Raw genomic sequence first — 26054 nt, forward strand, 5'->3', positions numbered from 1 at the left:
GATTATCCTGCCTCAGCCTCCAGAGTGGCTGGGATTACAGGCATATGCCACCACACCCACCTAATTTTGTATTTTTAGTAGAGAAGGGTTTTCTCCATGTTGGCAAGGCTGGTCATGAACTCCTGACCTCAGGTGATCCGCCCGCCTCCGCCTCCCAAGTGCTAGGATTACAGGCGCGAGCCACTGTGCCTGGCCAGAATTTTTAATCTTAATATGCATGAGTCATGTTCTTACTTTCATTATCATCAGAAGCTTTGAGGTATCTGACCTTATAAGACAAGATGCCTTTAAACATAGATGAATAGTTCTCAGTGATAAGGTATCATACATTGTTTATGGTCATACAAGAGTGTATTTGTTTCCAAAACAGAAAATTATGACAGGCCCTGACAAATAACTTTACTGGGAAAGTTGTGAAACCATTGTAACCCTTGTAGTGAAACCTAGCAACAACATCATCAAAAACTTTTGACTCACTTGTAAGCTTATGTACAAATAAGCTTAAATGAAAAGTTAGCAAATTTAAACGTATAGTATTTTAAAAATATATAGTATTATCTGCTACAAATAGGTTTTATGCTAGAAATCCAGTTATATGAAAATCAAAAGAATTTTATAAAATTCAACCTATATTTCTGGAAAAAATGAATCTTTAAAAATGAAAAGGAAATGGAGGACATAATCTTTATTCATATCAGTGACAACATCATAGTTAACGATATTCTGTTTCCTATAAAATCAGAAACTTTGGATAAAGCCAATGAAGTAAAACATAAAATAGATATAAACCAACAACAGCCAAAAAGATGGTAAAGGAGAATATAAATTTATAATGAATTTCAGATAATATGGTCATTTGTCAGAATAAAGAAATAAGAATAGCTAACATTGAGCAATTAATATGTCTTACACTGCATGAGGCGATTTACATATATTGGCCCATTATTATACCAAATCCTATGAAATAGGTATTGTTACTTTTTCCCATTTTACATTTTACAGGTTGGGAAACTGAGGCATGGGGCAATTAAATAACTTCCTTGAGGTCATATAAGTAGACATATTAGGAGTCTAACTTAAACAGTCCTCTTTAACAGAAAATATGTGAGAATCAACTGAAGTACTGTTACATATACATGGATCTTAGTAAATGTTGAAGAAGCTTTCACAATACTCAACATCATTCTTTATACAAACTCACAGCAAACTAAAAATAGAAATTGTTTATTTGAAAAAGAATATTAGAAACCAGCAGTAAACATCATATTTTAAATCACTAAACATTTCCAGGATCCCATTAATGTTAGGAATAAGAGAGTAATGCCTCATGATCACTGCTGTTTAACGTTGCTTGGGAGGTTCTGAGTATTGCAGAAGACAAGATGAAAAAAAGTGGTATAATATAAAAGGAGAAATGAAACAGTTGTTTACCAAAAATAAATAATCCAAAATTCTAGAGAACTAAGAAATTTTTCCCCTATGCTTCAGCAATTACTACTGCAAAATGAAGTAGTGAAAACAACTCATTTACAATAGGAACAAAACTGTAAAGTACTTAGAAGTGAACCCAATGAAGTAAGTTAGGAAACTTTATTGAATGTCATAAAAGAAGAGTTGAGTTTTCTATTTTCTAAGACTATTTACAGCAGCATAGAATATTTATTGAATGAAAGATACAGTATTATAAAGATTTCATTCTCCTCAAAATAACTTACAAATTTAATACAGTTCTAATCAAAATGCCAAGAGTATTTTCTTAAATCTTAACAGATATATATATTCTAAAGTTCATCCGAAACTTTAGGTATCAGATTGGTAAAAGTAGTCAGGAAAAGCTTGAACAAAAAGAAAAAATGAAAAATATACCCTTTCCTAGCATCAGAATACACTGTTAAACTTCATTATTTAAAATAGTATAGTACTTTTATAGGAAGAAAAAATTATTTCTATGGAACAGACTATACAGTTCAGAAATAGACTTGTGTATGTGAATATCAGTTGGAAAAAATTTAGGATTCAATAAACTATAAACTTGGCTGTTTGGTATCCATTTAGAAAAAGGTTTAATCACTGGATCATACAATACACAAAGTTATTACAGATAAACTACTTCAGTGGAAACCATAAAAAGTCAACTGCCTCCTAGGATTTTTTTAAGATTTTGGTGGTTTTCCTTTCTAAGCATAATAAAACAGATACAAGCATAAAGGAAAAACTTGACATACTTATACAGATTGAAAACTTGGATATATTAGAAGTCATGAAATCAAAAGTGAAGTTAAAAAAGGGAACAAATATTTTTAGCATGTACAACAAATACTAATGCCAATGCTCTATTGCAAAAGGCAAAAACAGGAACTGACAAAAGGAGAAACATAAATGTCCAGTAAATATTTTGCTTTAAGTTATTCTGATCCTTACATTTATGTAAGAATTGCTAGAAGTGATTCTTGAAATACTTTTAAAAAGACACACAAGACGTTGATTCCTAGGCTCCTTTCTAGGTGTTCACTCAAGATTTTCTGGGATGATGAATCTTCTACACTGTAACATATGGAAGACACTTCAGTAGACCATTGGTTCCGTGATGGAGGAACCTGTTTTGTTTCATTTCCACTGTATACCTAATACCTGCTCCAGTGGTTGCTACATAGTAGGTACTCAATAAATATTTAATGAATAAGTAACAGGAAATTTTTGAAAATATGTTCGGCTTTACTATAATTTTTTAAAAAGCCAAATAAAATATCCATGTGAGCCTTACTTGTAAAGATAGAAAACCAATTTTGGCAAGGGCAATAAGAAAATGGTGCATTACTGTTCATTTCTGTGTATGATGTGTCACAAAGAGATACTACCCCAAATGCATTAGGATGGCTATGATTACTCTTTTCTTACTCTGTCGCCCAGGGTGGAGTTCAGTGCCAGGATCACAGCTCACTGCAGTCTTGACCTCCCAGGCTCAAGCGATCCTCCCACCTCAGCCTCCCAAGTAGCCAAAACTACAGGTGCGTGCCATCACACCTGGTTAATTTTTGTATTTTTTGTAGAGACAAGGTCTTGCTATGTTGCCCAGGCTGGTCTTGAACTCCTGGGCTCAAGTAATCTGCCTGCCTCGGCCTCCCACAGTGCTGGAATTACAGGCATGGGCCGCGATACCCAGCAGGATGGCTATTATTAAAAATAGTTTTAGTGCCTACATTCAGGTCTTTGATCCATTTTGAATCAATCTTTGTATTTAAGTAAGATAAGGATACGTCTTCGCTCCTTTGCTTGTCGATACCCAGTTTTTTCCAGCACCATTTGTTGAAGACCGGCCTTTCCCCATTAACTGGACTCAGTCCTCTTGTTGAAAATAATTTGGCCGTATATGTGAGAGTTTATTTCTGGGCTCTCTGTTCTGTTCCATTGTTCTTTAGGTTTTTATGCCAGTACCACAGTTTTGATTACTGTAACTTTGTAGTAACTTGAAATCAGGAAATATTAATCATCTTTGTTCAAGATGGTTTTGGCTATTTGGGGTCTCTTGAGTTTCCATATGAATTCTAGGATGGGTTTTTCTGTTTTTGCAAAAAATGCCATCAAGATTTGATGCATTGAATCTGTAGATTGCTTTGGTTAGTAATGTCTTTTCAAGAATGTTAAATCTTTCAACCCACAAACATGGGATGTCTTTCCAGTAATTTATGTCTTCAATTTCTTATAGCAGTATCTTACAGTTTTCTGTGTACCAGTCTTTCACTACTTTAGTGAAATTTAATCCCATCATTTTATCCTTGTTCTATTCATTAAAAATGAGTCATCAGGTCCAGCCCACACTCAAGGATGGGATTATGCAAGGGCAGGAATACCAGGAGGTGAGGTCATTAGTGGTCTCCTTAGCAGGTATCTACCACAATTGTTTAATTCCTGAATCCTTAGGAGAGAACAATGATCTGCCCAGTTTCTCTCCTTTAGTAGTTTGCAGCCAATATATTGGTTTCTCTTGAGTTAGGTATCTACTGCTATCCAAAAGCTAAGGACCTGGGTACAGCATTATAACATAGCAGATTTTCTCAAAAAGAGGTTATATAAGACATATAATAGTTTCTCCATTCCACTATCTCACTTCCTTTCCCTGTGAGTAATTCTTGTGTTTATCATAAATTAAAGTAGTGTTTGGTTTTCTTTTTCAGAGCTGTAGTGCAAGTGCCCTACAGGCAAGATTGAAAGTAGCTGCACATGAAGCTGAGGAAGAATCTGATAATATTGCAGAAGACTTCTTGGAGGGAAAAATGGAAATAGATGATTTTCTCAGTAGCTTCATGGAAAAGAGAACAGTATGTAATACTCTTCAGTTGAGGACAAATATTGGATAAAGTCTGCTATTTTTATAGAGGAGGAGAAGCACTGGGTCTTAGCTATTTCTCTATTATATCATCCCCGTTTTTTGTACAATAGATTATTTACCTAAAAGGAAGGTTTCCATTCCTTGTGTGTGGACATGGGCAAAAACCAAGTTCCTGGAACTTAAAACTTTGAAGGTCTGTCATGGGACTCTAGACAGCCTCACGCCTTAGCTATTCCCAGGGAACCCAGGGGGACAGGCAACTGCCATTGCTCTAAGATGTCCTTTTGATGTGAGTTGGTATAAATGAGAGTAAGGGCCTGCACATGCGGCCGTTTTCCTGTCTGTCAGAGGAATAGTCCTGGTCAGAAAGGGGCTCTTCTGAGCAGAAATGACTAATAAACTTTGTGCTGATCTAGAAGAAAATAATTTTTTTTTGACAGCATAATATCAAATGACTTTAGCATACTCGTGAGTGAAAAACATTAGCACATTACTGAGCTGGAGTTTTGAGTGCTATGAAAGAAGTCTGAAAAGCCTCTTGAGAATAGCATCCTCCTCCTATCACTTCAGACTTGCTTTTTCTGAGTATACAAGCAGGTAAATCAAATAGTTCTGTTTCAGAAATGGTAGTATCTTTTACATTCTGTAATACAGCTGGTAAATCTAAGTCTAGTCTTAATAGTTGAAATCTACTCTTCAGTGATTTGTTTTACCACTCGTTTAGACATTTATCTATAGGGATTATAAAAGGCATTTGTATGAGAAACAGTTTCTGTTCTGTTCTAATATTTCTGTTGTGTTTAAAGAAAAATCCAAAAAAGTCTGCTTAATAGTTTCTTGCCTTTTAATACAGTCCAAACTGTTCACCTAATTTGTCTGAAATAATCACATTTTTAAAATAATCTTGTGTTAGTAAACTGTATGAAACAACTGTGACACACACACACACACACTCACACACTCACTCCTGTTAAGGCAGATGGGGGATGGTTTTTATCATTCCCATTTTTCATGAGAGGAAATTGAAGTTCAGAGATTTTAGTGACTTACCTATGGTTATAGTATTAGTAAGGCATTGATTTCTGGTCTGTTATTCTTTAATATTACATAATTGTGCCTTGAAGCTTGTATCTGTTAATCTTCTTGGTTAACAGTAGCAGAACTTATGTCCATACTTTTTAAACACAGATATTTAAAGTTATATAGTCAGATAATTGATATGAAGGATCAGTGTTTGTTTTACATGCTAGAGGCCAGCAGGCAAAGGCTGACTTCCAAGCAAGTGGTTTTTTTGTTTTGTTTTGTTTTTTTGATTATTAAATTCTGAGCTGTCAACATTCAGTTTGAATAGCTAATATTCATTAGCTATGTTCAACACTGAATTCTTAGATTATTAGCTAAATCAAAATGAATTGGTGTCATGTGGTCCTCTGCCCGGTCAGCTGGGCTGAGGGAGTGGATTATGGGAAGGGAGCATGAGAGGTTCCCTAAAACAGGGACTGGAGTGCAGGAAAGGAAATGATAGGCATTTCTCATGACCCGTTCAACCTGTTGCTTGCTCCTTGTAACATTAGTGTTAATGAAATGAATTAGCTCATAATCTAATAATTTTAGCTATTAGATTATTAGCGATCTTCAACATTCAAAACTTAAAATAATGCCAACAAGTTAGAAGATTCCTGTCATACTTTAGGAAGTAAAGTAGTGGGCATATCTTTGGAAAAGTGACCGGTATTTTTAAAAATTTATTTTCCAGATTTGCCACTGTAGAAGAGCCAAGGAAGAGAAACTTCAGCAGGCAATTGCAATGCACAGTCAATTCCACGCTCCACTATAGGTAAATTGTTTTTCAGGTTTGAGTCTCAAAGTTATTGCAACAGTTTCTTTAAATAGACATGTTGTCTGTGTCTATTTAAAGACATGTTGTCTATGTCTATTAAAATGGTGCCTGTTCATCAGCCTTAAGCATAATTCTATCATAATAGCTATTGTGCTCTGTAATGTAGAATGCTTTGTATTATATAATAGGCATAATATCAATATAACTGGTAGAAATCTTTTGGATATTTTCTATGATACTGGCATGAATGAAATTTTTTTAACATTAGCTCCTTATAAAGAATTGTAAGTTATAGTCAGTTCCTTTCTCTTACCTGATGTGTAGAATATGCCTCATTACGTGGCTAACGTTTCTCAGAAGGCTCCTTTGTCATTTCTTTCCTTAAAATGAACTTGCATTGGTCTCTTTTCCATCCCACACCACAATTACTCTAATAATTTGCCCATCTCCATGACTTAAGGGTTCTCCTTTCTATGTAGCACTTACAGAAATTCCTAAAATACCACTTTTATGATAAAATTTGCTCTACTCCAGAACCTGTAATGAACCCCTAGCAATGACAGTATCCATGTCAAATTCCTCTGGTTAAGATTTCCATAATTAGGCATATATTTCAGATTATCCATTTTAATTTTGCATTTCTCCTTACATTGCATTGTCTTACATGGCATGTTCTTCCTTCTACCACTGTATCTTAAGTTGTGCTCTTACCTGATGTCAAGATGCCTTTCCTTTTCTTCTGCATCTATGTTTTAGGAATGATTTGTTTGCAAGAATAGTTCCCACCCCAACAAACTTAAGTAGAAACTTAGTTATTGGATAGGGCAGAGATTTATTATAGAGTAAAACTGAAGGAAAGTACAGTCACCTGAGAGTGAAAACAGCCACTGAATGACCAAAGCAGCTCTTCTCACACCTGTTCTGAGGCTGCTTGTTTGCTTGTTTCTTATTTCTGCATCTCTTTTATTTTTCAAAATTTTTTTCTCTTACTTGCCCTTCACCCATTCCTACCCATAGGTTGATTATATTATCTGACAGTTCAGGCAGCCAGTGGAGATAAACAAGAGTCCCTGGAGTTCCAGTACATTCCCTGGGAAAGTAGCTGACCTGGTTTAGGCAAGCTATCCATCCTGGTGTAGTTAGTTTGGCCTGGAGATTGGTTTCTACTCCCTTAGTCGACTGGGCTGAGGGAGTGGATGAGAAGGGAGCATGAGAGGTTCCCTTAATAAAATGAGGACTGGTGTATAGGAAAGGAAATGACAGGCACTTCTCATATCAAGTTAAACTATTATCTGCTCCTTATAACATTAGTGCTCACAGTACATTGTTTTATATGTTATTTTCCAAATCAAACTATAAATTCCTTAAAGGTAGGGGCTGATTTTTGATAACAACTTTGCATTTCTGCCAGCTTAAGAAGAAGTAGACACAGAGCAGTTGCTCATTTATATGAACATACTAGAATTCGTTCCTTACCTCTATTCCCTCATAGTCAAGGTATAATTTTATAGGCAAGTCTATTCATTATTATTATACTTTAAGTTCTGGGATATATGTGCAGAACGTACAGGTTTGTTACATACATATACATGTGCCATGGTGGTTTGCTGCACCCATCAACCCGTCATCTACATCAGGTATTTCTCTTCATGCTATTCCTCCCCTCGTCCCCCAACCCCCAACAGTCCCTGGTGTGTGATGGTCCCCTCCCTGTGCCCATATGTTCTCATTCTTCAACTCCCACTTATGAGTGAGAACACATGGTGTTTGATTTTCTGTTCCTGTGTTGGTTTGCTGAGAATGATGGTTTCCAGCTTCGTCCATGTCCCTACAAAGGACAAGAACTCATTCTTTTTATGGCTGTATAGTATTCCATGGTGTATATGTGCAACATTTTCTTTATCCAGTCTCTCATTGATGTGCATTTGGGTTGGTTCCAAGTCTTTGCTATTGTGAATAATGCCACAGTAAACGTGTGTGCATGTGTCTTTATAGCAGGATGATTTATAATCCTTTGGGTATATACCCACTAATGGGATTGCTGGTTCAAATGGTATTTCTAGTTCTAGATCCTTGAGGAATCGCTACACTGTCTTCCACAATGGTTGAACTAATTTATACTCCTGCCAACAGTGTAAAAGTGTTCCTATTTCTCCGCATCCTCTCCAGCATCTGTTTTCTGACTTTTTAATGATCGCTATTCTAACAGGTGTGACATGGTATCTTATTGTAGTTTTGATTTGCATTTCTAGTGATGAATGATGATGAGCTTTTTTTTCCATGTTTTGTTTTGTTGGCCGCATAAATGTTTGGAAAGTGTCTGTTCATTCCTTTGCCCACTTTTTGATGGGGTCATTTGTTTTATTCTTGTAAATTTGTTTAAATTCCTTGTAGATTCTTGACATTAGCCCTTTGTCAGATGGATAGATTGCAAAAATTTTCTCCCATTCTGTAGGTTGCCTGTTCACTCTGATGATAGTTTCTTTTGTTGTGCAGAAGCTCTTTAATTTAATTAGATCCCATTTGTCAATTTGTCAAAAGCAGTTGCTTCTATGTCTTGAATGGTATTGCCTAGGTTTTTTTCTAGGGTTTTTATGGTTTTAGGTCTTACATTTAAATCTTTAATCCATCTTGAGTTAAATTTTGTATAAGGTGTAAGGAAGTGGTCCAGTTTCAGTTTTCTGCATATGGCTAGCCAGTTTTCCCAACACATTTAGTAAATAGGGAATTCTTTACCCATTGCTTGTTTTTGTCAGGTTTGTCAAAGATCACATGGTTGTAGATATGTGGTGTTATTTCTGAGGCCTCTGTTCTGTTCAGTTGATCTATATATCTGTTTAGGTACCAGTACCATGCTGTTTTGATTACTGTAGCCTTATAGTATAATTTGAAGTCAGGTATATTGATGCCTCCAGCTTTGTTCTTTTTGCTTAGGATTGCCTTGGCTATATGGGCCCTTTTTTGGTTCCACATGAACTTTAAAGTAGTTTTTTCTAATTTTGCGAAGAAAGTCTGGTAGCTAGATGGGAATAGCATTGAATCTATAAATTACTTTGGGCAGTATGGCCATTTTCACAATACTGATTCTTCCTATCAATGAGCATGTAATGTTTTTCCATTTGTTTGTGTCCTCTCTTATTTCCTTGAGCAGTGGTTTCCAGTTCTCTTTGAAGAAGTCCTTCAGAACATCCCTTGTAAGTTGTATTCCTAAGTATCTTATTCTCTTTGTAGCAGTTGTGAATGGGAGTTTGCTCATGATTTGGCTCTTTGTCTATTATTGGTTATAGGAATACTTGTGATTTTTGCACATTGATTTTGTATCCTGAGACTTTGCATAAGTTGCTGATCAGCTTAAGGAGATCTTGGGCTGAGATTATGGGGTTTTCAGAGTATACAATTATGGCATCTGCAAATAGAGATAATTTGACTTACTCTTTTCCTATTTGAATACCCTTTATCTCTTTCTCTTGCCTGATTGCCCTGGCCGGAACTTCCAATACCATGTTGAATAGGAGTGGTGAGAGAGGGCATCCTTGTCTTGTGTTAGTTTTCAAAGGGAATGCTTCCAGCTTTTGCCCATTCAGTATGATATTGGCTGTGGGTTTGTCATAAATAGCTTTTATTATTTATACGTTCCATCAGTATCTAGTTTATCGTTTTTAGCATGAGGGTTGTTGAATTTTATTAAAGGCTTTTTCTGCATCTATCGAGATAATCATGTGGTTTTGTCACTGGTTCTTCTTATGTGATGGATTACATTTATTGATTTGCATACGTTGAACTAGCCTTGCATCCCAAGGATGAAGCAGACTTGATCGTGATGGATAAGCTTTTTAATGTGCTACTGAATTTGCTTTGACAATATTTTATTGAGGATTTTTGCATTGATGTTAATCATGGATAATGGCCTGAAATTTTGTTTTTTTGTTGTGTCTCTGCCAGGTTTTGGTATCAGGATGATGGTGGCCTCCAAATGAGTTAGGGAGGAGTCCCTCTTTTTCTATCATTTGGAATAGTTTCAGGTGGAATGGTACCAGCCCCTCTTTGTACCTCTGCTAGAATTCGGCTGTGAATCCGCTGATCCTGGGCTTTTCTTGGATGGCAAGCTATTGATTACTGCCTCAATTCTGCAACTCGTTGTTGGTCTAATGAGGGATTTGACTTCTCTTTTGATTAGCCTTGGAAGTGTGTATGTGTCCAGAAATTTATCTATTTCTTCTAGATTTTCTAGTTTATTTCTGTAGAGGTGTTTATGGTACCTCTACCATTCTCTGATGGTAGTTTGTATTTCTGTAGGATAAGTGTTGATCTTTTTTTTTTTTTTTTTGAGATGTAGTCTCACTCCATCGCCCAGGCTGGAGTGCAGTGGCGTGATCTCGGCTCACTGCAACCTCCACCTCCCAGATTGAAGCAATTCTGTGTCTCAGCCTCCTGATTAGCTGGGATTACAGGTGCCTGCCAGCATACCCAGCTAATTTTTGTATTTTTCGTAGACATGGGGTTTCACTATGTTGGCCAGGCTGGTCTTGAACACCTGACCTCATGATCCACCTGCCTTAGCCTCCCAAAGTGCTAGGATTACAGGCCTGAGCCACTACACCTGGCTGATCTCCCCTTTATTATTTTTTAATGTCTTTTTTTCTTCTTCTCTGTTTTCTTCTTTATTAGTCTGGTTAGTGGTCTGTTTTGTTAATCTTTTCAGAAAACGAGCTCCTGAGTTCATTGATTTTTTTGGGGGGGGAGGGCTTGTGTCTCTATCTCCTTCGGTTCTGCTCTTAATCTTGGTTATTTCTTGTCTTCTGCTAGCTTTTGATTTTGTTTGCCCTTGTTTCTCTACTTCTTTTAAATGTGATGTTCAGGAGTCAATTTTAGATCTTTCCCACTGTCTCCTGTGGCATTTAATGCTATAAATGTCCCTCTAGACACTGCTTTAGCTGTGTCCCAGAGATTCTAGTACATTGTGTCTTTGTTCTCATTAGTTTCAAATAACTTATTATTTCTGCCTTAATTTTGTTATTTACCCAGTAGTCATTCAGGAGCAGGTTGTTCAGTTTCCATGTAGTTGTGTAGTTTTGAGTGAGTTTCTTAATCCTGAGTTTTAATTTGATTGCACTGTGGTCTGAGAGACTATCTGTTATGATTTCTGTTATTTTGCATTTGCTGAGGAGTGTTTTACTTCCAATTATGTGGTTGATTTTAGAATAAGTGGTGCTGTGTGGTGCTGAGAAGAATGTTGATTTGGTGTGGAGAGTTTTGCAGATGTCTTTTAAGGTCTGCTTGGTAGAGAGCTCAGTTCATTTTTCAATATCCTTGTTAATTTTCTGTCTCATTGATCTATTATTGACAGTGGGTTGTTAAAATCTCTCACTATTATTGTGTGAGAATCTAAGTCTCTTTGTAGGTCTCTAAGCACTTGCTTTTTGAATCTGGGTGCTCCTATATTTGGTGCATATTTAGGATAGTTAGCTCTTCCTGTTGCATTGACCCCTTTACAATTATGTAATGCCCTTCTCTTTTTTGATCTTTGTTGGTTTAAAGTCTGTTTTATCAGAGACTAGGAGTGCAACCCCTGCTGTTTTTTGCTCTGCATTTGCTTGGTAAATCTTCCTGTGTCCCTTTATTTTGAGCCTGTGTGTGATTTTGCATGTGAAATAGGTCTTCTGAATACAGTACATCGATGGGTCTTGAATTTTTATCCAATTTGCCAGTCTGTGTCTTTTAATTAGGGCATTTAGCCCATTACATTTAAGGTTAGTATTGTTATGTGTGACTTTGATGCTGTCATGATGCTAGCTGGTTATTTTGCCCGTTAGTTGATGCAGTTTCTTCATAGTGTTGATGATCTTTACATTTTGGGTTGTTTTTGCAGTGGCTGGTACCAGTTGTTCCTTTCCATATTTAGTGTTTCCTTCGGGAGTTCTTATAAGGCAGGCCTGGTGGGACAAACTCCCTCAGCATTTGCTTGTCTATAAAGGTTTATTTCTCCTTCACTTATAAAGCTCAGTTTGGCTGGATATGAAATTCTGGGTTGAAAATTCTTTTTTTTAAGAATGTTGCATATTGGCTCCACTCTCTTCCAGCTTGTAGGGTTTCTGCAGAGAGGTAACACTATTAGTCTGATGAGCCTCCCTTTGTGGGTAACCTGACTGTTCGTTCTCTCTGGCTGCCCCAAACATTTTTCCCTTCATTTCAACCTTGGTGAATCTGACGATTTTGTGTCTTGGAGTTACTCTTCTTGAGGAGTATCTTTGTTGTATTCTCTGTATTTTCTGAATTTGAATGTTGGCCTGTCTTGCTAGGTTGGGGAAGTTCTCCTGGATAATATCCTGAAGTGTGTATTCCAACTTGGTTCCATTCTCCCTATCACTCTGAGGTACACAAGTCAAACGTAGGTTTGGCCTTTTCACATAGTCCCATATTTCTTGGAGGCTTTGTTCATTCTTTTTTCTCTAATCTTGTATTCATACTTTATTTCATAAAGTTGATCTTCAATCTCTCATATCCTTTCTTCCACTTGATCAGTTTGTCTATTGATAGTTTTGTATGCTTCATGAATTCTCATGCTGTGTTTTCCACTCCATCAGGTCATTTATGTTCTTTTCTAAACTGGTTATTCTAGTTAGCAATTCCTCTAACCTTTTATCAAGGTTCTTAGCTTCCTTGCTTTCAGAACATGCTCTTTTAGCTTGGAGAAATTTGTTATTACCCACCCTCTGAAGCCTACTTATGTCAATTCATCAAACTAATTCTCCATCCAGTTTTGTTCCCTTGCTGGCAAGGAGTTTTGATCCTTTGGAGAAGAGGCATTCTGGTTTTTGGCATTTTCAGCCTTTTTGTGCAGGTTTTTCCTCATCTTCATGGATTTATCTACCTTTGGTCTTTGCTGTTGGTGACCTTCAGATGGAGTTTTTGCCTGGTCATCCTTTTTGTTAATGTTGATACTATTTTTTCTGTTTGTTTTCCTTCTAACAGGAAGGAAAACTCTTCTGCAGGTCTGCTGGTGTTTCCTGGGGATCCCCTCCAGACTTTATTTGCCTGGGTATCACCAGCGGAGGCTGCAGAACAGCAAAGATTGCTGCCTGCTCCTTCCTCTAGAAGCTAGTCCCAGAGAGGCACCTGCCAGTTGCCAGCTGGAACTCTCCTGTATAAGGTGTCTGTCAATCCCTGCTGGGAGGTGTCTCCCTGTCAGGATCACGGGCGTCAGGGACCTACTTGAGGAGGCAGTCTGTCCCAAGCACTGTGCTGGGAGATCCACTGCTCTCTTCAGAGCTGGCAGGCAGGAACATTTAAGTCTGCAGAAACTGTGTCTACAGCCACCCCTTCCCCCAGGTTCTCTGTCCCAGGAATATGGGAATTTCATCTATAAGACCCTGACTGGGGCTGCTGCCTTTCTTTTAGAGATGCCCTGCCTAGAGAGGAAGAATCTAGAGAGGCAGTCTGGCTATAGTGGCTTTGTGGCACTGGGATGGGTTCTGCCCAGTTGGAACTTCCTAGCGGCTTTGTTTACACTTTGAGGGGAAAACTGCCTACTGAAGCCTCAGTAATGGCATATGTCCCTCCCTGCACCAAGCTTGAGTGTCCCAGGTCGACTTCAGACTGCTGTGCTGGCAGCGAGAATTTCAAGCTAATGGTTCTTAGCTGGGTGGGTTCCGTGGGAGTGGGATTTGCTGAGCTAGAACACTTGGCTCCCTGACATCAACCCCCTTTCCAGGGGAGTGAAGGGTTCTGTCTCACTGGCGTTTCAGGAACCAATGGGGTATGGGAAAAAAACACTGCAGCTAACTCATTGTCTGCCTGAACAGCTGCCCAGTTTTGTTCTTGAAACCCAGGGTCCTGGAGGAATAGGCACCCAAAGGGATCTCCTGGTCTGTGGGTTGTAAAGACCATGGGAAAAGCATAGTATCTGGGCTGGATAGTTCTGTCCCTCACAGCAGGGTCCCTTTTGGCTTCCCCTGGCTAGAGGAGGGAGTTCCCCAACCCCTTGTGCCTCTTGGGTGAAGTGACACCCCACCTAGCTTCTGCTCACCCTCCGTGGGCTGCACCCACTGTCTAACCAGTACCAGTGAGGTGAACCTCAGTTAGAAATGCAGAAATCACCCGCCTTCTACATTGATCTCGCTGGAAGCTGCAGACCAGAACTGTTTCTCTTTGACCATCTTGCCTGGGAGCCCATACAGGCAAATCTTAATTGGAAGATAATGTAAAGGGATACAAATCTGTCATCTTAAATCTTAGGGTTTTTTTTAATTGTTTTCTTTCTAGATTTTCTGGAAACATGAACTGCTGAGAGAGGAATGGGACACTAAACACTGTTTTGTATTTATGGTTTGCAAACTGGTATTTCATCAGCAGCTAAATTCACAGATATTCTATATAGATTGTATAGAGAACTGAGACTGATTTTGTGTAGATTGGAATCATTGCTATGATCTTTACTTTGAGAAATTTTTCTGCACTATTTGCACTGAAATGTTTATTTATTGTTGATAAATCCCATCATATTTAAGTTCCACTGCTGTTCCTCTTCTATTGATTAAATGCCTATGCATGTAATTTTAGCTAGTTTTTAATATTTTATAAAACTTCATTTAAATTGGTATTTTTAACTTGAAGCTGCATTTCTTTATCAAGAATGGTATTTAGATTTTTTTTCTCTTAACCTTTTTTGAAAAACTATTTTCAACTATAAGAAAACTCTTATTTTTCTTTCTTTCTGGATAAAACTTTCAAAAGCAATTTGTTTTTAAAATATTCATATTATTAGGAAACACCAAACCTGCCTATGTGCCATCTTAAAAAAGTAACTTTTAATACCTACAATAAATCAAAAGAATAAACCAGCTATTCTTATATATTAATTTTTTTAAACTAAAGATGCATTTAAGAAGCAATACAAGTAAATACCTAGTAGAAAAAAAAATTGCCTTTCATTTAAAGCAGTCCAACACAAACTCTCATGCTAATTTTTAAAAAATAAGTATTTAGTAGGTTTCTGTTCGGATAGGTTTTCTAAATTCCTAATGTTTAAAACAGTCTTTATGTTAATATACAGCTAATCTATACACAAAAAAAGTCAGTGAACTTTTCTGACCTTTACTGTGAGTTACTTTTCCTAAGAGAAAAGCTATAGTAATAATTAAAATTGAACTTTTAGGTAATCCTGATTTTTAATGAATTTAAGCGTTCTCTTGTACTATTTTCAGTAATTTGCTTCTACACCATGTCACAAAATTAACATATTTCTTGGGTACCCCTAAAAGCTTATGAAGGAAAAAGGCATGCAGGCTTGGTAAGGTACCATCTAAATTAAAAAACAAACTAATGCATAATTTCCTTTAAATTTCATCCCAGTATGATTGTCTTTCCAACACCAGCATACAATATAGATATTGTCTTTTTAAAATTTTTTGTTCTTCCTATCCATGTTTTTGGCAACAAAGTTATAGGAGAAACAAAATTATTTTGTTAGAATTGAAACATGCTTAATAGTCTGTGGAAAGCAAGTAGTCACATGGACTATAGAGATACAATGTTGGACACAGAACATAACTTGGATTGTCTCCCTAGCATTGTGCTAAGGGCATGCTATTAAACCTTCAAAATAACCAGATGAGGAGGGAATAATTACTACTCCTGATTTATGGAACTGAGGTAAGAGTGTTTCAAATTTATGATAGTCTTGGATATTCAAAATCCTTTCCTTACTGTACTGGCAACTAGAGCTTAATTTTGTCAGCAATTACTGCAATAGAAGATACAATAGTCTCAATATTTTGCAAACAATCAGGTTCACAAGAACCAGGTGCATCCCTTAACAAGAGAGGAGCATACCACAGCCCTTCATTTGATTAATTCATTAGATCTACCTATTTTATTAAGCACCTACTAAGAATAAGGCATTGTGGAAATACCATGCAAAGATAAAAATTGTTTAGGTGCTTATCTACTTTCCTTTCCACCAGAGAAACAAAATCAAAACATTTTCTTATAGAGTAAATCTCTTCTACATAATTACATGCGTAGTTCACCTCAGTGTTTTTTATTCTTTAATCTTGAACTATCCCAGTTTCATTGTATACCAGTTAACATGGGTTAGGTTCTCCTTCAAAATTCGTTAGATAACCTTCTTACGACCCAGTCATTAACAGTTATTTGCATCTAATACACAGTTCGGATAAAGGTTATATATGTCACCCAGTATGAAAAGAATCTGCATTTGAATATACCTGTATGAATGTGGGTTCTGTTTTTGCAACAGAAATTAAGTGACCATTTTTTTCTGATTTTATGGCTATATATTTTCTTCATAAAAATTGGCCATATTGGAGAAGCAGTGCCAGCAGAAAAATGAAATGCATGTCAAAGTTGCTATTCTGGTTTTACTTTATAAGACAAGATAGAAATCAGAATTATAGAGGAATACTTAAGAGTTATTAATCAGGAGTTTGTCATAAGTAGAGATTTAAAGGTTAATATTTATTTCAAAATAGAAGAAAATTCTAAATCAATGAGATATAAACTAAAGACAACCACTTCAAAGTTGAAAGAAATTTCTAGGCATAAGACTAGGAAATTTATATCAGAATAGAGGGTGCTTGACACAGATAGATTTATATGTGCTTAAATTGAAGGATGGCTCAGATTCATTTTTAGGAGAAAGTAATCATGTGCTCTTAAAGAATAAAAATTTATTCTAGGCTTTCCCTCTCAGATCTTCACCTTCCATTATTCTATAAAAAGTTCAGTTACTGATTTGCTGGGTCATGGTTAAAATTCTTACCTGTTTCATATCAAACTGAAAGAATATATCACCTGAGCTGTGAGTATTACTAATTGGGAAGTAATATGCCTCAAATCAACTTTATATTGGTTTATTCCCTATGCTTTAAACCACTGTTCTCAATAAAACACTTCCTGATTAATGTTTGATTTTAAATGAAAATGCAGTATTAGATATTTTAGTCTTGTTGGATTAGCCATGCTCTTTGAAGAATCTGTGAAAGTAAAGTTTTAATAAGCAATAAATGTAATCTTTTATATAAATCTCAGTGCTAGGTTAACTTCTAATAAGTAGATGAATGTGCTACATAAATTATGTCTTGTAAAGTTGAGGGAACTAAAAGTTTATGACTCCGATGTGGAAGATGTCACATTAAAAAACTACATTTTAAAACATCAAATATTTATACTATTTGCTTTTCAAATAAATGCATAGTGCTTTTTGGCATACTTTTGTCATTTTTAAAAAAATTTTTATTGTTTTTATAGACATACATTGCCAAATGGAAGAAATTAAAGCCACATCCTCAATATTAGGCAACAAAGTTTCTAAGAGTGGACAGCTACAAGAATGGTGTGAAGTGAGTTCTATTATAAAAAGGTGAAAGCCATCACCACTATATCCTAAGTATTTATCATTTTAGCAAGGTATTCCCTGTTACATACAGTATATTGCAGAAAATGAATAAACATTCCTTGGACTTAATTTGGGAACTGCTCAGCAGAGAATGCTCAAATTTTATATTGTAAAAGAATTACACTTGCTTTATTTTTTACATTAACAGTACTTTTATATCACAGTTCTCTAATATATTCTATTTTTAAATATGATGAGCACAATTACATTTTTTCATTTATATATATTGCCACACTTCTTCCAATCTTTCATACTAGAGAGATCAGCAATGTTGCTTTCTTGCCCTTTCTCTTGACTTTAATTTCAGCAAAATGTAATACATTCTCCCATAAAAAATTACATATTCAAAATGATGTAAATTATAAAGTTTAAATTAATCCTTTTACATTCTAGAATGTACTAATATATTAAAACCATACAGTGTGAGTATCACTTATATGGCAACTTTTCTCCATTAAGTTTCATTTAGGTTACCTAGTGAAGTCTTTTTTTTTACTCCTAAGACAGGAGTGACTCTCCCTCAAATGTGCCTTTTAACAAAACAAAAACTCAAAACTTTCAACAGTCAGTGGTCATGAGATGTTGCTAATGTTAAGTAAACCATATTAGCCAGTTATATAATTTCTAAAATGATAGATTACAAAACCTATTCCCTTCATTAAACAGACTTGACAGCCAAATTCTCTGGTTCTTAACAGGATTTTCCCTCACAGATGTTTTACCCTACTAACTTTATAATGTTATACTTTGAGATCAGGCTGGTGGTTGGCTCACACTTTCGTCTCTAGAATAGTAGTAAAAGGTTGTTATTACCAAAAAACTAAAATTCACATATAAGACCAGGAGAATGAATGTTGCCTCTACCTTGTTAGGAATATATTAAATCATTGTTAGAGAAAAAGTGTGATATAAATTTTAGCATTTTTAAATAATGAGGAGAAACAGACTATAGATCTCAGAGAAAGGCAACAAAATTATTCTAACAATTCAAAATATATTATCTAAGGAAAAGTTAAAGTGATGATTATTCCTGATAAACTTAAACACTTAAAAGCTCCTTAGGAGTATATCTATTAACCAAAAAGGATGCATCTCAACAATGTGCCTGTTTTTAGAAATACGGATTAAGAGAGTCAGAAAGGAAGATAATGTCAGATACTTTCGAAAACACAAAATATGCGTCTGGAAGTGAGCTAAAAGATTAATGATAATCACAGATACGAGGGAAAGGAGTTGAGGCTTTTTAAGAGATGCATGCTATGACAAGGAAGATATATATTGATAACTTTAGGTAATAACAGAAGTAATTGCTCTATAGTGAATATAATTTTCATAGTCTAGGATGAGCTTCAAAATGGTGAATAATTTTCCTTATATTTGATAAACGAAATGACTACGTCCTCTTCAGTGTCTAAGAAATCAAGAGCTGGGCACTTGTTTCCCTTTTCATAGCTGCATTAAATTAGTTCTCAATGACATGTACCATTTCTTGTTTTTATGATAAACTGCCTGTGTTCCCTTATTTTTTTAAGTGTTGCTTGTGTGTCCTTTACTTTGGAACTCCAAAGGGAAACTTCAGGCAGTGAGAAACACAGCTTCATCAGAATCTCGGTCCTTGCCACTATCTTCACTCGGTGCATGCTCACCACCACTTGGAGACCGACAGCTCAGATCCTCCACCCCAGACTCTTGGTCACTGTTGGCTGACAGATCTGGATCTGAGCTTTTCAAATTGTCTTGGGTTAGAATCAGAGCAGAATCTTCATCACCTTGCGAAGGGCTCCGGGATGGAAATGATTTCATATTCCCACTGTAATCCTGGGGAGTGTTGGCTATGCTGTTGTCTGAGGCAGAAAACCCTGAGTGCTTGCTGGGTTCACTTTGCTTACTCTTCACCTTAGTGCAATTTAACTGGACCTTTTGAATTTTTTCCAGCCTCTAAGAAAGAAATAACAATTTCAGCAGAAATACAATAAATAATTTTTTTATTTTATTTATTTTCCTCTATATGCATGCTTTCAACATGTTACCTTCCAGGTGGGTATAATGTTAAGAACATGGGACTCATAGATGTGAGCTCAGACCTGGACTTGATGACCTTGGGCAAAATCTGTGAGGCCTGCTTTCTTTATCTCTAATGTAAGGATGATACTACCTGCCTTGACATAGGTTTTCTATAATTATAAACAATATAGCACAGGCGAAGCACCCTGTGATCACTAGTTTCCCTCCTTTCTATACCTACATGGTTTCATATGATTCTCATACCATGAATTCAAAAAATATTTTTTAAAAATCAGGAATGAAGTGTCTATCATCTAACTTTTAAATTTAGATACAATTCTCTTACCATGAAGTTCACCCTCTTAAAATATACAATGCAGTGGTTTTTAGTTATATTCACAAGGTTGTGCAACGATCACTGCTAATTCTAAAATACTGTCATCATCCCTCCCTGCCCCCCGCCACCGCCAAAAGAAAGCCCCATACTTATTAACAGTCATTCCCCATTCCTATCTCCCCACAGCCCCTGGCTACTACTCATCGACTTTCTATCTCTATGAATTTGCCTAGTCCAGATGTTTTATATATATGGAATAATACAACATGTGGCTTTTGGTGTCTGGCTTCTTTCACTTAGCGTATATTCTCAAAGTTCTTTCATGGTGTAGCATGTATGAGTACTTCATTCCTTTTTCTGGCTAAATAGTATTCCATTACATGGATATACCACATTTTGTTTCTCCATTCATCATGTCATAGACACTTGGGTTGTTCAGAATGCATTTCACCAGATTGCATGGTTTTTTTTTTTTTTTTGAGACAGAGTTTCGCTCTTGTTACCTAGACTGGAGTGCAATGGCGCGATCTCTGCTCACCGCAACCTCCGCCTCCTGGGTTCAGGCAATTCTCCTGCCTCAGCCTCCTGAGTAGCTGGGATTACAGGCACGCGCCACCATGCCCAGCTAATTTTTTGTAGTTTTAGTAGAGACGGGGTTTCACCATGTTGACCAGGATGGTCTCGATCGCTTGACCTCGTGATCCACCCGCCTCGGCCTCCCAAAGTGCTGGGATTACAGGCGTGAGCCACCGCACCCGGCCAGATTGCATGTTTTGATGTTAGCAGAAGAGGTGTTTTAAGGTCAGGTATTATGTATTCATTCAAAAAGCATTCATTTAGATTATGTGCAAAAGCACTGTGCTGGGCAGTGTGAGGAAAAGAGAGAAATACAGACCCAGCCCTCTAAGGAACGTGGAGTAGTGGAGCAGAGAGAGGCAGAGTTCATGCAATGTAGGAATCTTAAAATGGCAAAAGTTCTTGAAGAGGAATGGAGAGGTAAGGTTAGAAGGAAGAGAACAGAGTAAATTTCAGGTAGCAAGGAACATTTTAACAGGACTGTAAAAGATTTAAATGTGAACATTCTGGTGATGGCTAGTAAGTATTCCTGTCAGGAGGGACAGTGAGAGGAAAAACACAAAGGTAGGAAGGTCTAAAAATTGTGTATAAGCAGCAGAAACAGTTAAATGTTTGCATGGAAAATAAAGTTGAAAAGACAAAATCTCAAATGCTAGCCCACGAAATTCTAATTTTGTAATAAGAAAGAGTCACTTTTAAAATTAAGGTACTTTTAGATATTCTAAGTAATTTTAAAAATTATTTCAACAAAAAGACTGCTGGAATAGACTAATAGAATCCTAAGATTTCATAAACTACAGTATGGTACCAGTGGAAACAAAGTTATCCAATTAGGAAAAACATTTTATTATAACCTCCCTATCCAAGTACAGGGAAGTTATAGAAGCCAAAGGATAGACTTCATAATCAATCTCACCTATTATAGATCAATATGATAGTTACATAATTTTTTAAAGTGAAGGAAGATTTTTACAAGTACATATATTTAATTTTATTCATTTTCACACATTTCCACAAAGAATTAATTTTAGTACTCTCAAATAATAGTAACCAAAAAGCTGACCTAAAATAAGGAACAACCAACTAGTTTAGCAAATTGTGGAACTGAACCACAAGCCCAATGTCCGAAATGCATTAAATGCCTAGGTTTAGGCTTTGGTTATCTGAGTACTCACCTGGATGGGCTTGTGTTTCAGGTTCTCTACTGGCTAAAAATGCAAAATGGTTGTGTTGCACTGAATCTTAAGAGGCTTTCATGAAGTCATGCTCTTTAAGAAATAAGTACAGACAACAGATTAACAAAGCAAGTATGTCTTACCTCTTCCAAGTCCTGTAGTTCTTCCTCCAGCTGCTGAGTTTCCTCCTTCACTGCCATCAGGTAATCTGTAACTGATTGTCGGGGCTGCATCCCCTTTTCAAAGCGGTTATACATTCCACTCCAAAACCTGGAAAGGACAGCAGAGTGTCATGATACCACCTTATCACAATATGAAAATTCACACCCTCAAGTCTTCTAAGGTATCTGTGATACCACAGTCTTATTAATAACCAAAGGCAAATTTCAGCCTCAAAAAAGCCACTACCTAAGGGAATAATTTTGTGTTGATGGTTTTTTTCCTTGGGTCAATAAATGCCTTTTGTGGAGAATAAGTTTATGAAAAGTCTACTTGTATATATGAATTAGAAAATACATTTTTCTAAAATTGAAATAGCACATGTAACCATTTTCTTTTAAGAAAATGGCTTAGTTTTGAACTTTCAAAATTAGTGATTTTATATTTAGAATCTTTCAGTTACAAAGGGAATCTTAAAGTTGCAACTTTTCTCTTTTGTTTATCACTACCACTAAACACTAAAAGTTGACATTTGCATTTGCAATAAATTATTTTAAAGACAGTTTTGCTCTTGTTGCCAAGGCTGGAGTGCAATGGTGTGATCTCAGCTCGCTGCAACCTCCACATCCCAGGTTCAAGCGATTCTCCTGCCTCAGCCGCTGGAGTAGCTCAGATTACAGGCATGTGCCACCATGCCTGGCTAATTTTGTAATTTTTTTTAGAAGAGACGGGGTTTCACCATGTTGGTCAGGCTGGTCTTGAACTTCTGATCTCAGGTTATCCACCCGCCTAGCCTCCCAAAGTGCTGGGATTACAGGTGTGGGCTATTGCACCCAACCAATAAATCTCTTTTTATCCTACACACAAAAGGATGCTGGAGTGCAAATGAGAAAAATGATGTTATCATAGGGTTATCCTTAGACCCACTATTTTATTTATGCAGAAAAGTAAAGTACTTTGAGGGCAAGGACTTGTTGTCATTGTTTTATCCACAGTGCCCAGAACAGTGTTTGATCCTCAAGAAAATATTTGTTGACTGGCTATTAATAACAAATTAGCTGTAATCCAATTGGTCATACCTCAGCAGCCCTTAAAACTTGTTTTACACATGCTGTAGAGGCTTTTTCCTTTATTATGATTGAATTAATATTCTGCTATAAATTCTGAGAAAATAATTAGATTGAAATAATAAAGAAAAAAACCTTGAGAAACGAACTCTGTAGAGGAAGAAAAGCCATCAAGTGTGTGTTGGGAGTGAGTAGGAAAAAAGAGATGGGATTTCTGTCTATTCTGCATAGTCTACCTTTTTTTTTTTGACCACTGAGTTACTTTTTCATACTATACAACCTTAGCAAGGAAGCCAAAGGAAAAAACATACATATCTAGCACATACCTGGTAGAACCTACAGGATGCCACCCTGCTTTCTCCATCCTGATACATACAATCTTCACATAATTTCCACAAGGGAAGTACTTCCACTAGGACTTGATTCAGTGGAGACAAAAGGCAAGCTATTATGTTGATGTAAAAATAATTTCAGTTTTTGCCTTTTTGTTGTTTAAACTATGGCAAAAACCACAATTACTTCTGTGCTAACCTTAATATGTCATGATCACTATTGAAACTTGTGATTCCACATTTGACTTAAGGCATTTGCATTATTCTCTTTCATTGGCTTTTAAAAAATAAACTGGAACTTACCTTTTATGATATTATTATTATAAAACATCAACTCCTGAAGAGAATTCCACTTTTAGGAGGAATAAAGAGGTAAAGGAGACATTGGCAAAAATACCAAATCAGATATTCAAGCCTCTTTCTCTGGTGTCTTTTGTGTCTAACAAATGTCTCACAGATCAGTGTTTCATAGACTTTGACCTCTGAATGTTAAACGATACCAGAATCCAAGTTCATACCATAGCTACGAAGTTCCCAAGAGTTTACATACTTGTACATGAAGTTGCATGGTGTTGTAGGGAGATGAAGGGTTCCCTGGGTCTGGCTGTGATCAGCTCTAAACAGAGGATTCAGGTAGTCGGTCCGATTCTTCCACAGGTAAGCCCATAATGAGTATGTTCTTTCTTGAATCCTGTTATAAAGAAAATAAGCCTCTAAATGACCTATTTTGGTTCTTAACGCATGGTATATAGTTATATTAAAGCTGAAAGGAACTAATAATTGTTATCTGAAAACTGTGTCTCTGTTCTATAGCAGGTAAATTTATAATCTTGGTGGCTTCATGGTATAGGGGAGAACACTGTAATAATCTCAACTTCACCACCATCTGTACTGGCCTTAACAAGGTGTTCAATTCCTTTATTTTTTTTTAATAGCTGTTCTTTTGGGGGGAGTTTTTCCCCCACATAGTCATTGGACATTTATAAAATCTGTCAGACACTATTCTAAATGTTTCACGTTTTCTCTACTTTAATCCTCACTGAATTGCTGTAAGTCCAGTTCACCGATGAGGAAATTGAGGAATAGAGAGAGTAAGTAGTTTCCCGAAGTCTTATAGCTAGTAAGTGGAAAAGCAATATTCAGACCCAAGCAGATACCATTAAAATTGGCTAGTCAGGTACAAGAAACCACAAAACTGTATAGGAAAACAGGTGACCCTAAAGGATACACTCTGCTGCTTTCAAATCATCTCCATTTATCGGGAATCACACTTGAGCTTCCTTAGAGAAAACAAAGTAGTATCCACTAGAAAAACTGATTTTCTTTATGCTCAACTCAGATAGTGTAAAACTACTGGAGTCCATTTTATTTGAACTGACCATTCCCAAAGTTAAATCTGATAATGTATACACCATAGTTAAAATCATTTTATTCCATGAAAATTTTAAAAATGTTCTCTTATTTATACTGCCTAAATCACTTTAAGTTTTTTACTATTACTTATTTTAAAGTACACATTTTGTCTACTTTTACCCTGGGATAAATCGATACAGTTTTAATCTGAATAAATTATGGCTTTAGTTTTATATTTGCTTTCCCAATTAAATTTCCCATTTTTATTATGGTAGCATAGCCACCAAAGATACCTAACCTTTTCCTTTTAAATGTAAAAACCACTTTTTCTGACTCCAGAAAATTACCTTTCAATATTCGTGCATCAAGTCTATCAATCTGTGTGTATCAGGAAGAAACTGAGGGAAAAAATGAAATTGTATGTATCTTTGTCAGCTGATGACATTTAAACCGTTTCTGAAATGATGTCAGGAAAAAAATAACTTTATTCTGTCAGTACAGGTATGTGACTAAATAAAACAGTCTTCAAAATTATGAAAGGCCACCTAAAGTTCTCAATCATCAAAATCTTTAGATAACTAAAGTTAAACACCAAAATACTTACTTGAGTTCTCGTCTCTCCTTTTGGCTGTTACATAGGAAGTTTCCAAACTGGCAGGAATAAATGTGATGTTGAATGTGAATCAAAAACCTCTCATTGAACTCAAAGGCACAGGGAAATTGTTCCATTAACTGCCAAACACACTCAATGAACTGGTCAATAACGGGAGAGATTTCTTTTGGATCACCATCTAGATTGCCATATCTATAAAACAAAGCATTACAGACTTTTAAAGGTAAGAATTATTTTTAAATTAGAAAGCCATAAATGCAAAAACCATCATAAAACAACCCCAGTTCCTAAATAAGTCTTACCTTACAAACTTGCAATGACAAAAAAGTGGAAAAACAACTTTTTAAATTCAGATTTCCAGAGCAACTTTGTAGTGAAGGTATGGATAGAAGGGATGTGTTCATGTTATAGTTACAAAAGAAAGCATTAGTGCAAAACATAAAATTCAAAGACACTTTCCACAGAAAAGGGGCATTTTTAAATTAATTCCTTAAAAGTACATTAGAACTTTAAAAATAAATGTTGCACTTTATGAGCGGGTAAGAAGAAACGTCCGAACCGCTTTAGGGCTCTTCATTTTTTGCACTGTCTTGCTGGGAAGGAACGAGGAAGAAAGACAACTTGGTTTCCCATACTGCCAGGAGCATTCCCATTTCTAAAGCAGTTAAAGCTTGTCACATGATTTATTTCCATGTGACCACAGATTCCACATGTATTTTTATTACATCTCTCAGTGCTTTGCTTTTCAAGAGCACATCAGACTCTTCTCCCTCAAATTTGTATTGATTTTAAAATGAAGACTCCTTAGCCCTTTACACTATGAGTTTTACAGAGAATCCCAAAGGATGTATT

At 36.2% G+C, this 26054-nt stretch overlaps 2 protein-coding genes across 6 annotated transcripts in view; one reads left to right on the plus strand and one right to left on the minus strand.

Annotated features, from left to right (window-relative positions):
* VPS37A (VPS37A subunit of ESCRT-I) overlaps positions 1 to 26054 on the plus strand; it is an 89918-nt gene that overhangs the window by 37912 nt on the left and 25952 nt on the right. For 3 of the 4 annotated variants that reach the window (XM_017539628.1, XM_017539632.2, XM_017539630.2), the window contains exons 10-12: positions 4176 to 4319; positions 6087 to 6167; positions 14433 to 17397. In XM_017539628.1, coding sequence (XP_017395117.1) covers positions 4176 to 4319; positions 6087 to 6167 — 225 coding nt within the window. In that variant the 3' untranslated portion in view covers positions 14433 to 17397. Of the gene's footprint in view, positions 1 to 4175; positions 4320 to 6086; positions 6168 to 14432; positions 17398 to 26054 lie in introns of those variants that run through there. The other variant, XM_017539629.2, reaches the window with a different exon arrangement.
* Positions 17406 to 26054, minus strand: part of MTMR7 (myotubularin related protein 7) — a 118850-nt gene continuing 110201 nt past the window's right edge. For both annotated transcript variants that reach the window (XM_037742403.1, XM_017539627.2), the window contains 4 exons: positions 25194 to 25394; positions 23787 to 23927; positions 21822 to 21948; positions 17406 to 19524 (listed from right to left, as the gene is read on the minus strand). In XM_037742403.1, the coding sequence (XP_037598331.1) occupies positions 19162 to 19524; positions 21822 to 21948; positions 23787 to 23927; positions 25194 to 25394 (832 nt within the window). In that variant the 3' untranslated portion in view covers positions 17406 to 19161. The remainder of the gene's footprint in view (positions 19525 to 21821; positions 21949 to 23786; positions 23928 to 25193; positions 25395 to 26054) is intronic.

This window comes from Cebus imitator, unplaced genomic scaffold, assembly GCF_001604975.1.
Source record: "Cebus imitator isolate Cc_AM_T3 unplaced genomic scaffold, Cebus_imitator-1.0 Scaffold120, whole genome shotgun sequence".
Classification (NCBI taxonomy): Eukaryota; Metazoa; Chordata; class Mammalia; order Primates; family Cebidae; genus Cebus; species Cebus imitator.